The sequence below is a fragment of the Plectropomus leopardus genome, chromosome 1 (genome assembly GCF_008729295.1).
Source record: "Plectropomus leopardus isolate mb chromosome 1, YSFRI_Pleo_2.0, whole genome shotgun sequence".
NCBI classification, from domain to species: Eukaryota; Metazoa; Chordata; class Actinopteri; order Perciformes; family Serranidae; genus Plectropomus; species Plectropomus leopardus.
Genome location: NC_056463.1, coordinates 26,744,803 through 26,758,064, shown reverse-complemented (window position 1 = coordinate 26,758,064; position 13,262 = coordinate 26,744,803). Strand labels below are relative to the sequence as shown.

The following is a 13,262-nucleotide window of genomic DNA, read 5'->3' as shown; positions in this document are numbered from 1 at the left end:
AATAGTTTGTGTAAAATGAACTGTGGTAAACTTCACTACATCTAACCAGTGCCTAGATCTCGTATTGCCCACCGCCCATGCCACCACTGCAGAGACAAGAAGCGGACCAAGAGACAGAACCCCTCCCCTCAAACTCAGACAGAACTCCAATTAAATGATAAAACTATGCTGTGCTGATTGAATATAAACCAAGACTATGTTACTGCATTGTCTATTTCTCACCTAAAATATTTTCAGAAACATATTTTAGCACCCTGTTTAGCTGTATAAGCTAGGGTTTGTGAGCAAGAAGTAGGTGCCATATTGCTTCCTGCACAGTGAAAACGGAGGCTGAAAAAAATGGAGATCAAACTGTAAAACTAAGATGAGAATATTGGTCAAATTAGTCAATTGGTCAAATATTGTTCTGTTACTGTGTTGCCTAGTTCTCGCCTCAAATGTTTCCAGAAACATGTTTTAGCTTACAGTTGAACTCTAATATGAGATTGATTGTTACTCGCTGGCGGCCATTGTTTCGTACAGAAATGTTTGCATTATGCCATCCACCAAGAGGAGGATTTCTTGGTCCTGTGTGGCACAGTGCATTCTGGTAGTTGTAGGATTTCTACCACTTAAGCAAAATCAACAGCCCTTTCGCTCTGTTTTCTCTTCTTTCAAAAGTATTTGCATCTTTCATCTGCGGAGACACCCTAGTTTTTTTAAAAGACCATTTTCTAAGCAGAGAAATACTTCTTTAAAGAATGTAAATACATTGACTGGCTACTTCAGAAAACACGCTGAATATAAAGTATCAAAAATGGGGTCTGACTTCATAAAAGTATTAAGATGATGTGTGCATCTAGGAACAGCTCTGGTTCCCGAATCACAATAATCATAAGCATCTTTTTCACTCCGTGACCGAGAGAGATGAAAGTGTGAAGGAAGAGGAGGATGACAATCCACCCTACATACTGGAAATAAAATACCAACACTCAGGGGAGCATTTTATTAAAATTATGCAAAATTATACCATCAGCCCTGCATGGCTAACATATGCTTTATCAATGATAGGGCTACTTTGTTCATTCAAGAAAGGAGGTAGAGTGGGTCATCAGATGCCAGAAGTCAAAGCTGTAAGATATCATGCTTCTAAATATGAATGCTACAAATCCTAGCTGAACCTGTTCACTGCATTCACACCATTAAAAAAATTTCATTTCAACTCCAGATCATGGGAAACTCCAATTTGACATACTACACATGTGATGCTCACATTATGTCACAATTCAGCCTTTTGACAAGTGGCCTGCTAAATAATAAGCAATATCTTACAAACGTGTAGTCTAAATGTTCTAATGATTGACTTTAATTGTGAAATCACAACCATCATCAGTCAAATAAACTAACCTATGGCAATTACACTTGCCCTCAGCTTTCCGTTGCCAATTTGGCAGCTGATGCTTGTTACCAACCTGGCAACAACTTCCAGACATTTGTTTCAGGCTCTAGGATCCATAAAAAACACGAATGCGTTCCAGGTGACCAACTGGGAGCTGTACTGGGAAACAGCAGAGCAGACACAGATTGTTCAGCCGGTTATTTCTGCATTAGCAGCAGATTATGTTCATTTCAGAACAACTGTGAAGAAGGGATGCTGTTAGTCAGAGATTCTGCCATTCAGGTCTTTTGCAAATGTAATTTAACCAGCCATTCTCTGTTCAGCTCAAATTCTGTCCCCTCCACTGAAGCTTCCTTTCACCCGCATGAAAAAAGTCTTTCCGTCATCACATCTTAAGCATAAAAAGGCATACAGATTACCAGCGGTGTTTTTCTTTCTCTTGCAACAGCCCGTGAATTTTCTTTCAGAAAATTTGAATAAGAACTGTACTTGCTAACTGTTCCCCACAACTCTGATTGACACTTCCTGCACGCACAGCAGAGCTACCTGGCTGGCAGCAAACTGTTGGCTCCCTTCCCGTGGCCCAGTGCATTAACATTTGTGCCTCTTGAGATTAAAGTGTCATTACGGGTTGCTTATTACTTCCTCTCTGTGGTCACTGGTTGACAGCAAAGGCCTGTTGTCATGCAGATTATAGCTACGGATCAATAAATTAGCCATGTGCTGCTGATGAGTAACCCCTTCACTGCCGGAAGAGATTGGCCATGAAGGTTTTTACAAGCCAGATGCACATGGTCATTGAAGGTTAGTCCCCCATGGCTATACACCAATAGGCAGGACTTTGAAAATCAATTGTTTGCCTTGTGTTAGATGTTTCAATGACAACAGGGCTGTAGGTTATGCTGGAAGTCATTCACAGAATGATTTTAAGTTCTTCCACTAATGCAAAGCATAGCTGCTTTCAGCTTTCATTACGTGCAGACGTCATTTGCTGAAGATTCACTCTGCTTCTCCTTTCCTGCCACTGATTTCAGCACTGAATAACTGAACAGCTACGTGCAGTAAAGAGTGCAATTGTTGATCACTCTGCTTTCAGAAGATTGGTTTCAAACTATTAGCATAATGGACGCATAAACACATTCCCCAAAAAGGTCAGCGTAGTTGCTAATATAATGAAAAAGCTTTTGATTGCTGCTTTTATGTCAGTAAAGCCAGATAGAGTTTGGTCAGTTTAATAAATGATCAGTGTCTACGCTGGTGGCAGAGTTGCATACTAAGCAGCAGAAGCAGCTGATGGTACCGGTTAACTATGAGGCTTGAGAAAATGACATTTTCACCAAGATGAAACAGAGGCATAACTGATCAGTGCAGAAGAACGGGGGCTCATTAGGCAAGAGCTGCCATTTTGAAAGGACAGATTTTAACATAAGGCAACTTGAGGGGATGGGATGACATTCTCGTGCTGCTGTAATTTTCTTCACACTGTTATTAACTATAGATTTTTGGGGGGAAAATATATTTAATAAGTGCCAACCGTTCCCACAAGTATTGCTGTCCTAACACCCAACTGGATTTCAAGATCACAGACTGGACATGCCTTGAGGATGTGTAACAAACCAGTCAGAGGAGAGCACTCGTTGCTGAGGTATTACACACACATCGGAGCCTGCAGTCTATAAGGTCATGTGTCTTTTTCTGACAAGCCAAGGTCTCTGCAGCCAGTGGGGGAGTGGGGAATGGTGTGTGCGTGTGAGGGGAGGCTTCAGGGGACGATTTACTTTTGCCCATTAAACTGCCAGAGAAACTCACTTGCACATCAAACATCGCCTTGCTTCACCGGTGCCCCTCATCTCATATGACCTGTCACGTCTGCCCCCAAACCAGCACACAGTCCCACACAGGGCACCACTGACATTCATCGACTGCTCATTGATCCGCTAATTGCACTATGGAGTGTATTGATCCTTGAGCCCAAACTTGGCCCATAAACAAGTGATCATTCAACTCACTCCCTTGCCAGATGGGAGGACACATTTGAAAACATGAGATTTCCTGCAGCAATAATAACACATATAGCAGCATGTGACTGGAGTGGCAGTCTTTCTATGAAGGGGTGTGGCAGCGGAGCCAACACAGGCAACCATCCCCACAATCATGCAATATAATCTGGAAGGACAGCTGCTGATGCAGAGAAGCCATACAATATTCTACATGTCGCACTTTTCCCCCTCATGCTGCTCTCATTGTCACCTTGACTGTGGCAACCACATGCACAAATCACAGGAAACCATGCTAGAAATAACGCCCGCGGCTCATCACATTCACTGCATGCAGGCTATATGATGTTAAACGGTGTAGCGAAGCTATAACGTGTGCTCCTCTCACGAGCTGGTTCTTTAACACCATCGACAGCCACGCGCTTTACACAGGTGGCCGCCCTTAAATGTGCGCGTGACAGACATGGCAGTCTTGACGGCATGTTTAATTAAAATAAAAGTTGGGAACAATTGCCTGTGGCGTTAGAGGCGGCTTGAATGAAATGGTAACTTAACATGGCGGAGGCTGGTTCTCCCTGGCCGGTGCAATGTTACCGTGAACTCTCCGTGGCTCTTTGACTCTGCACACCCACCATACAACCCTCCCTCCGTTGTCCACATGCTGAATCCCAACAACCAAGAGAAAGACTCACCGGGTGACCCCCTGCAGCAGCCCCGTGCTCTCTGTAAAGTCGCCAAAACCCGGAGAAGTCGACAGAAAAGGCACCGCAAGTTTCGTTGGTTCAAATAAGCATCACAGCCTCTGAAACACAACTTAAGCAGCGGTCCATTCAGACCAGACGAAATATAAACGCGGCCACAGAGAGGCTCCCATCCAGCGGACTTGGACTCGCGCTGGGCTCGAGCACACACAGCGTGCGGGGTTTAATATAAAGCTTTGGTCGGAGAGAAGGTCAGACACATCTCTACACGTCTGCTGCGGGGGAGATGGGCAGCGGAATAAGCCGATTACAGGGTTGTGAACCTACCTTCAGATCCTTTACTGGGGCATTTCTAGCAAGGCAGCCCGGAGAAGATGCACATTAGCCGACAGTCCCGCTTCTCAGCAGTAAAATATCCTCCGCGTTGAGGGAAATTTCCAAGTGGCTGGACTGTGCGCGAGCAGCAGCGGCGGTACTATGTGTGTGTGTGTAAATGGGGAGGGGGGAGATAATCCCATGGTGGGGCAAAGAGGAAATGCGTCATTATTAATGGACCAAGCGCTTTGTAGTCCATTCACACCCTGCCAACCGCTACATGCAGAAATTTAAAAGAAGACATAAATACATCCTGCTCTTTTTGGGATGAACTCTTTGAAACTGTTTTACACATTTTTTTGGGCATTGAACTCACACAAAGAAATGTTGTATGGACGTGTGGAGATTCATCATGGACCATATCTCTGAAGACTTTGCATTATTTTGGGAAAATGTGGTGTTTGGCGTTCCCAATTACCCAAGAAAAAAGACAAAACCTTTATTGTAATTAATTTGGTAAAGATTTTTGCAAACGACATCATACATAATGTAAGTTTAGCAACAAATAACCTATTATTGTCGCTTTTTTAAAGGATATTGCACATTATATGAAAATACTCACCGATTTATATATGTTTTTCAATAGTTCTATAGTTCTATTTAATGTAATATCCCCCAGGGTTTTTGTTATTGTTTTATTTGTATATGCTTAATTGTTTACTGGATTTATGTTACACTTAGTTGTGTAAATAAAGAATGGAAATAAATAGCCTAGTTCATTCACACACACCCATTGCCCACGGGAACAAATGGAGGTAAATTAGTTCTTATTATTTCTATGATCTCATTAACTAATTAACAAATATTTAGTAATTATTAACTACAGCAATCCTGTGCAATTGTTCAAATGTACAATATTCTTTAAACTCTTGAATGTACGCTATATTTAACATGCCACAAATATTGTATATGTTGTATATAGTCTTGTTTTTCTTTCTTTTCATATATATCGGTTGTGCATTGTAGCATCATACACATATTTTATATTTTATACATCTTACTTTATATAATAGTTTTATACATGGCATTGTAGCATAGGGTACATAGTTTTGTATTTTTATACACCTACACACTCAGCACATTATGCGTTTTTATAATATTATATATATTCATATACTTGTGCAAATAGTTTCTTACTATTATTATTATTATTATTACTGTATTTTTATTCTGTCTTCTTACACACTTAACACAGTCAGTACATTACACATCTTTAGAATTTTAAATATTCCCAAACTTAGTTGGTTTTTATTATTACTGTATTTCTATTTTGTGTTTTCAAACATTTTGCGCTGCTACCTATTTCGACTTTCTATAATTCTCTATGCTTGCCACCAGAGCAATTGTAACAGTAACAAATCACAACGTCCCCCAGAGAACAATAAAGTATTTCTGATTCTTATTAAAACTGGGCAAATGTTGTATAGATACAAAGTTAATACCCTTTAAGTATTGGTTTCAAGCAAAAAAAAAAAAAAAAAAAAAAAAAAAAGATACAAAGTAAGAAACAAAGAAAGGAGAACTCCCTGTGGAAGGCATGCAAACATCACCACCTGCTCAAATATACTCATTGTTTGTTTTACTGTAGGCTCAGTGGTGAGAACAAGTGACCTCAAACCAGCCTACGCCATGCTCCTCCTTTGCTTTGCCTTTGTTTAACAAGCCAGGATCCAATTTTCTATGAGCATGCCAAGAGATAATCCAGAAATTAAGGGACTGTTTGTTATATATGAAGGGGTGGTGGGGTTGGCTTAGTGAGGGAACATTCATTTTTAAATGGTTGTTCACAGCAAGAGGGTCCCCGGTTCAAACCCGGGTTGGGGCAAGGTTTGGATTTTGGGCAAGGGGGACCTTCTGTGTGGAATTTGCCTGTTCTCCCCTGTGTCTGCATGGGTTTCTTCAGGTTTCTCCAACATTTCAAAGACATGCAGGTTAGGTTAATTTGTGACTCTTATTTACCTTTAGGTGTGAATGTGACTGAATGGTGGTGTGTCTCTATGTGTCAGCCCCGCAACAGTCTGGAGACCTGTCCACAGTGTGCCTCGCCTTTTGCCCAATTGACAGCTGGGACAGGCTTCCAGCCTCCCCATGACCCTTACGTGGACAAGCAGTTACAGACAATGAATAAATGAATGATTTTAAATATACAATTAAGAAAATGATAAAGTTTTCTAAACATTTTTCCCCTCATTCTTTATAACACCTAATAACACTCCACAGCCCCATCCCCCAGCTTCTTTTTTTCAGTTAATTTCCTTGTCACCTTATGCTTCTTTTTTGTAGTTTGTGGGACATTTCTTGCTCATTATGTTTCTTCTGTGTGTTTGAAAGAAATGAAACCAATTTTTGTATTGCGTAAATTGGTCATACATGAAATTGCTAGAGTGGCCCTTTAAGGGTAAGCGCTATGGTCTAAAATTATGTTAGCCATAAAATACTTAATGTGGCGCTTAGCAACTAACTGGAAGTGGGACATTTGATAGTATATTATTTTTGCAGGGGTCAGCTGAGGTGACACAGGACAAAAATATAAATTGAGGGATTGGAGGCATTTGCTCCACATGCTATAAGCGGACATGTTGTCGGGGTACAGTTGGGTGAAATGTGAACCTAAGGTGGGGGGTTGAAGCTTAAAGATGTTGACCCGAGCCGGAGCAGGACAATCTCAGCTAGATTCCAGACATTCTGATGGCAGCCCCTCGTTACTGTCAGAGCCATTAACACGTCTGTCCGACCCTCTGTCTGCCGCTATAATCTTTATACTTCCACAAACACTCCAGCATAAATCACCTGATGTGTAAAATGACTGACTGATAGACAGCTTTTTCAAAATAAGACTACACGCTGTTTCAAGGCAGAAATGTCTACTTGGAAGTTTGTCGTCATCTATCCATAATTCATGTAAAACCAAAAAGTTGCCTAAAGCAACACCCACTGAACCATGAAATTAGGGTTACAGGATAAGCCATTACCTTTGAAATAAGATCCAAAAGATTTTTCTTCACTGGCAGATTTTCATGTTGACACTTTTGCGGTTTCCTTTCAACAAGCACCCACAGGCACAGGAGAGGGAAAAAAATCCTTTCAACTACAGCGGACCTATCACATCAACAGTAGAAACATCAGGTTTTGGCATGTGTTCAACTTGACTGGAGATTAATGATTAGTGGTGTGACCTGATGGAGCGTTTCTGTACTGCAAACATGAAATGTACCCTACTGGAATTAGCAAAATCTTTTAGACACTGGCACCTTGTGACTGTACACATATGTTAATTGTACTGAGCACAAAAGTCTGTACACAAGTGTTGACCTGTCAACTGTGCAGCTCAAGTGCATGAGCTGAAAGAAGACGAATGGCACCACCTGGTGGCTAATTACATGCAGCACATATTTACAGAAAAAAATACACAACTATTGAAATTATGGTAAGGATGATTACAAAAGGATCTCCAGAAAATTCAATATTTGTCTGCATGATATTATCAATATAAAACATATTTTACACATTTTAAGAGGTAGATCGGGCAAAGTTGACTGCTGTTTTGTTTTTTTTCAAATTATTAAGGGTGCTGCGGTGTTGGAGAAATTATTTAAACTCTTAAACTCAGGTGGCCAACAGGTTTTGTTTTGTTAAAAGTCTACAGAAATGTCAGTCACAGTCATCACATTACTTCGTTGCACAGGTTTACATAAAAAATTACTCTACACTCACCAACCCAGACAGTTTCTGTTTTCAGTATCAAATCTATTTCAGGATGTTATTTTTGCATTCAAGAGAAGCCAAAACTGGACCAACACACCCTTAAAGGATCAAGAAAATCTTGTTTTTTGTCATAAAGAAAATGGCTAGTACATTTTTCAAAGATAACACATTTTTCCAAATTGCTCAATAGATTAACTGAGGTAAATAAAACAAGATTAGAGAAGTATACGATTTGATTTTACTTTGAAGTCCAACCATTTTTTAAAATAAATTACTGCATCAGCTGACTGCAAATAATGTAATCAGTATTTTAAGTCTAAATAAGCAGTTAATGAACAGATTAACCCTTTGAAACCTGGACTGACATCACTATACTTGTCCTGCTTTCAGATGCCTTTCACAAGTATTTAATCCTTTGAATCCTGAGCATATTGGTGGTATTGTATTTTTTTTTTTTTTTTTTTTTTTAGAAAACGAGGAAAAAAAGGCAACGAGCAACTTGGTAATAAATGTTTCACAAATTATCAATATCACAAAATAATCATAATTTTAATCACTTTTACGGGGTCAGTTACTTGTTTTTTTCAAGTAATTTTCCTGCATTTTTTCCCAATTGCTTGCTAGTTTAGTACCAAAAAAAGCAAATATGTTTGTAGAATTTTCTTCCAAAGCACGATCAAGCATAACTGGGCAATTTTATTCTTGATTTAAAAAATATATATACAATAAAGTGTTTTAGGCAAAGAAAAAAGAAAAACAGCCACCTATAATTCTGTTTTGAACAAATCTGTCTGATTAATTCTGCTGACAATGTTTTCTACATTTCAGTACCAACAAAACACATACAGTAACATTTTCACCAGAGGCTTTTCTATTTGCAAACATACAAAAAACACATTTCTACTCCTCCGCCTCTGCTACTTTGGGTTTTGGCACACGCATTTCAGATTCCATCCCTGGCAAACTACTTCTCCTACGTGCAGCAGTCTCAATCTTCTGCACCAGCTCCACATCCCACGCATGAGTGACAAAGCTGAGCACCTCCCCATCCTCCACCCCTCCTGCCCTCCCCACTCTCCCGGCTCTGTGGATGTAGTCTGTGTGAGATTCTGGGGCGTCATAGTTGACAACCAAGTGCACTCGGGATGTGTCCAGGCCTCGTGAAGCAATGTCAGTGCAGATCAGCACATCGACCAGGCCCTTCTGGAAGGATTTGAAGATTCCTGCACGCACAGCAGCGGGCATCTCCCCTTGCAGACGTGCGTGCTTCACCCCCATCTCTTCCAGCAGGTACCCCAGCCAGTTGACGGTGGCAGACTTGTTGCAGAACACCAGAGCAGCACCTCCTCCTTGTTTCTGTTGGAGCAGCTTCAATGCTTGGTTGAGCTCCAGGATCTTGTCAGAACCCTTTACCTTCAGGAACGTCTGCTTGACGTGTGGCATGAGGAAGTGCAGCATCTTGCTCTTGATGACCACCATGCTGCCAAGATCTGTCACCTGGCTGAGCACTTCCCCGACACCCCCGGGGAAGGTGGCCCCGACCACCAGCAGCTGGGCCTTACGGCTGAGGCCTTGTGTTTCCTTGGGATTACTAGCAATGTCTGTGTGGCTGAGGATGTTCTCTAGCATGTCAGAAAAGCTGGGGTCGAACATGGTGTCAGCCTCGTCTACCACAAAGAAGCTCAGCTGGCTCAAGTCCAAATAGCGTCTCCGCAGGGCCTTGACCAGCGCACCTGGTGTGGCCACTAAAATATCTGGATGATCCCTCTTGAAGACTTCCTTTATGTGACCAACACCTCGCCCCCCACCCACAGACCTCGTCACAAAGCCTAATGGAGCACACAGTGTCCTTGACACAGCCGCCACTTGCTCGGCGAGCTCTCTGGAAGGCACCAGAACCACAGCACGAATATTGTGTTCTTTTTCATCGTACATCTCTGGTTCCTTTTCAGCCTGCAGCCTGTGCACAATAGGCAGGAGGTAACTTAGTGTTTTCCCACTGCCCGTCTCTCCGGCACAGAGAACATTATGACCTTTCATGATTTTTGGGATGGTCTGCAGCTGCACCGTGGTGGGATGGGTAATGTTAATACTGTTCAAAGCTTCCACCAGCTCCTTGCAGATGCGGAGGTTATGAAATGTCATAGATGCTCTCTGTTCCTCGTCCTCATTCTGATTTTCAACCACAAAAGGTGCAACACTCTTGATGTTGTTTATGGTGAAATAGTCACCGAATGATTTGACATGTTTCCATCCTTTTGAGCACAAAACAGGCTGCTCAAACTTCCCCAGAGTGTATGCAGCAGACTGGTTCAGATCAGGGTTCTTGCTCTGGATCAGGAGCTTTCCGGCTTTGATGTTGTTGATCTTGTACTTGCCTCGAGTCTGTTTCACATTTTCAATGTGCTTCTGCATGTCGCGAGGAATACGGATAACTGTCACCTCTGGCGAGGCCGCTGAGCGACAAAAACGAGTCTGATTAGCAGAGCACTGACCATGAGAGCAAGCAGACACTTTAAGAAACTCACGACAGTGGACTCCACATGAGCTGAGAGCTCGCGATGCAGCCGAAGCCAAACAGCCGACCTTCACGGAGTGCATTTTGATGTTTAACTGTCGCGCGAGCAGCTAGGAGTCAACAGAAACGAAAACAAACGACTAAACTATGAAAACGGAACCAGTTTAAAGCGCTGGGAATCTTTAAAAGTCACTCTAAATATCCAAAAAACATTGCAAATCTCTTAGCATCCCGATCAATTTGACAGCTACATCGCCATGCTTTACTGGCGAATGTTGATGATGTCACATGGGCGTGGGGTGATGACGTATGCAGAAACGCAAAATACATATTTGTTTTTCTCATTTTATTCAAAATCGGCCACAAATACAAACATAAGAATATAAACACAACTGTAAAAGAAACAAAAATAAAACTTCCATGATAACTATACAAACAGTAATTGAAAAATTAAATATGATTGTTATTAAATATATTAAATAAACACAGAAATGCTGGCAACAGATAAAGTTTTGAAAGCCTTTCTTTGTCAGCGCAATATTTAATGATTTTAATTTAATATTCCGTGAAGAAAATATATTATGTACATACTATTTGGGTAGTTTACAAGGTAGGCTAATTATTTCTATACAGTGATGGAGGAAGTATTTAGGCCGACAACCATAAAAATAGGCTATTAATACCAAATTGTATTTTAAAAAAGAAAAAGAAAAAAAAACTACTCTGTTACTAGTAAAAACCCTGCATGGAAAATGGGACTTAAGTAAAAGTATGTATAAGTATGTAATTACACTCTGGAAATATGGAAACATATGTAATGTATTAGAAGTAGAAGTAGTCTTCAAATGCAGCGAAAAAATAATCAATTTTTTAAATCAAAATAATTAATTAAAATTTAAAGCAGCAAATCCTTATATTTGAGAAGTTGGAATCATCAAAAAAATTAAATTAAAGATCTTCTAAAAGATTATCAAAATAGTTGTCAATTACTTTCCTAATCAATCAGTCAATTGTCTCAGCTGCACTTGTAGCTATATGTTTGTATGGTATGAGCACAAAAGTCTTTTGTAAAGTAACTTGTGGGTAAAGAAGTGAACAAAAAATTATAGTGGAGTAAAAAGAGCAATATTTACTTTTACTTATATATTTTTTATATATTTACTTTACTTTTAAGTGTCATAGAGTAGAAGCAGAAAAAGGCATGAGATAAAAACGCTCAAGTAAAATAAAAGTACCTTAAATTTGTATTTAAGTAGAGTATTTATGATATGGACTTAGTTACATTTCACCATATTGTCTGCAAAAAAAAGAGTAAAAATAACAGTTTCAGACAAAAAAAAAATCAATGTACCATCAATAGACAAGTGTTCTTTTCCAGCCTGATTACTGTATTTATTTCGAAGCCTTGTACATGGTACGTCTGTTCTAATGGTAAATCAATCAGCTAATCATTGCCCTGGTGAATCAGCACTGCCTGCAGTACAGTAATGTCAGAGGTTGTAATAGATTAGAAGGGGGTGAAAAAAAGCGTTGTCATTGACTCAACAGTGACAGTCAATTGTTGTCAACATGACTGAGCTCTGGCAATTCCCCTCAGTGAAAACCAAACCCGAGGCGTTATAAGTTCATTTGTATTTATCTGAGAATTGACAAAGAAAGCAGAATGACATTTTTTTCTGAGCATTGTTGAAAGATTTATTAATCTTTTAAAGCATGCCTACATGGTACATGTTTACACTTACTACTTAAAGGCAGCAGACAGGAATAATTTTGTATGCCTGCCCCGGAGTTCTTAGGGGGATAATCCAGTGTTGCTGCCTCGCCACTGGGAGTGTAAGCTAATAAAAAGGAGACTAATCTAACCAGGCAGGCATCCAGAGAGGGTCCAAAGGGGGACATAAGCCTCTGCAGTTTGGCCTTGTCTCCCTCCAGTTGCCTGCAAGGAATGTTTTTATTTTTTTATTTGGGTTCACATATTTTATCTTCCCATCATATTATATTTCTGCAAAGGACATTTAGATTTATACCCTGCATAAAAAAAGGACAGCAGCTGTGTGCCTCAGTGTTGCTGTCACATGTAGCATTGATCGTACACCAGCTACCCTACCCATGTGCTGTGAATGAATCAGCTCACCGATTGATTAACTGTAGCTACAGAACATCACACACACTTTCAGTAATAGAGTCACATGTTGGACAAACCGATGCCGTGGAATCCCCAATGAACTGGGGGTGTTCCAAAACAAAAAAAAAAAAACAACACTGAACTGGGCATAATACTGGTTGCTTACATCTAAATGGCTTTCTGTAATGTACCTGCAATTTAAATTAATTAAACATTAAAATAAATAAAAATTCAGCTATATATATATATTTCATGATTAGACCATGTTCTTGTGATTGCATGTTGAGAAGCATTTGTCCAACTCGCTTATCACGTCACTCAGTCAACAGTTTCACAGACTAATCAACAGAGGGCAGCATAAATCAACAAGGAAGATTTCTGTCCCCATAAATGCCACTCGGAGCTCTGATGGCAAGTTTTTGCAAGTTTTCTCACAATTCAACGATATTTCTTTCAGATGGTT

General features: G+C 40.3%; 2 protein-coding genes across 3 annotated transcripts in view; both read right to left on the bottom strand.

Annotated features, from left to right (window-relative positions):
* The window catches only part of tln2a (talin 2a), a 108,493-nt gene extending 103,961 nt beyond the window's left edge, over positions 1–4,532 (bottom strand). For both annotated transcript variants that reach the window (XM_042510228.1, XM_042510314.1), the window contains exon 1: positions 4,404–4,532. The gene's annotated coding sequence lies outside the window, so the exon portion shown is untranslated. The remainder of the gene's footprint in view (positions 1–4,403) is intronic.
* A 4,295-nt stretch (positions 4,533–8,827) lies between these two features.
* On the bottom strand, positions 8,828–10,934 carry ddx28 (DEAD (Asp-Glu-Ala-Asp) box polypeptide 28). The gene has a single exon (XM_042488211.1). It carries the CDS (start codon positions 10,755–10,757, stop codon positions 9,057–9,059), a length of 1,701 nt encoding a protein of 566 aa, XP_042344145.1. The 5' UTR covers positions 10,758–10,934; the 3' UTR covers positions 8,828–9,056.
* Positions 10,935–13,262: the final 2,328 nt, after the last annotated feature.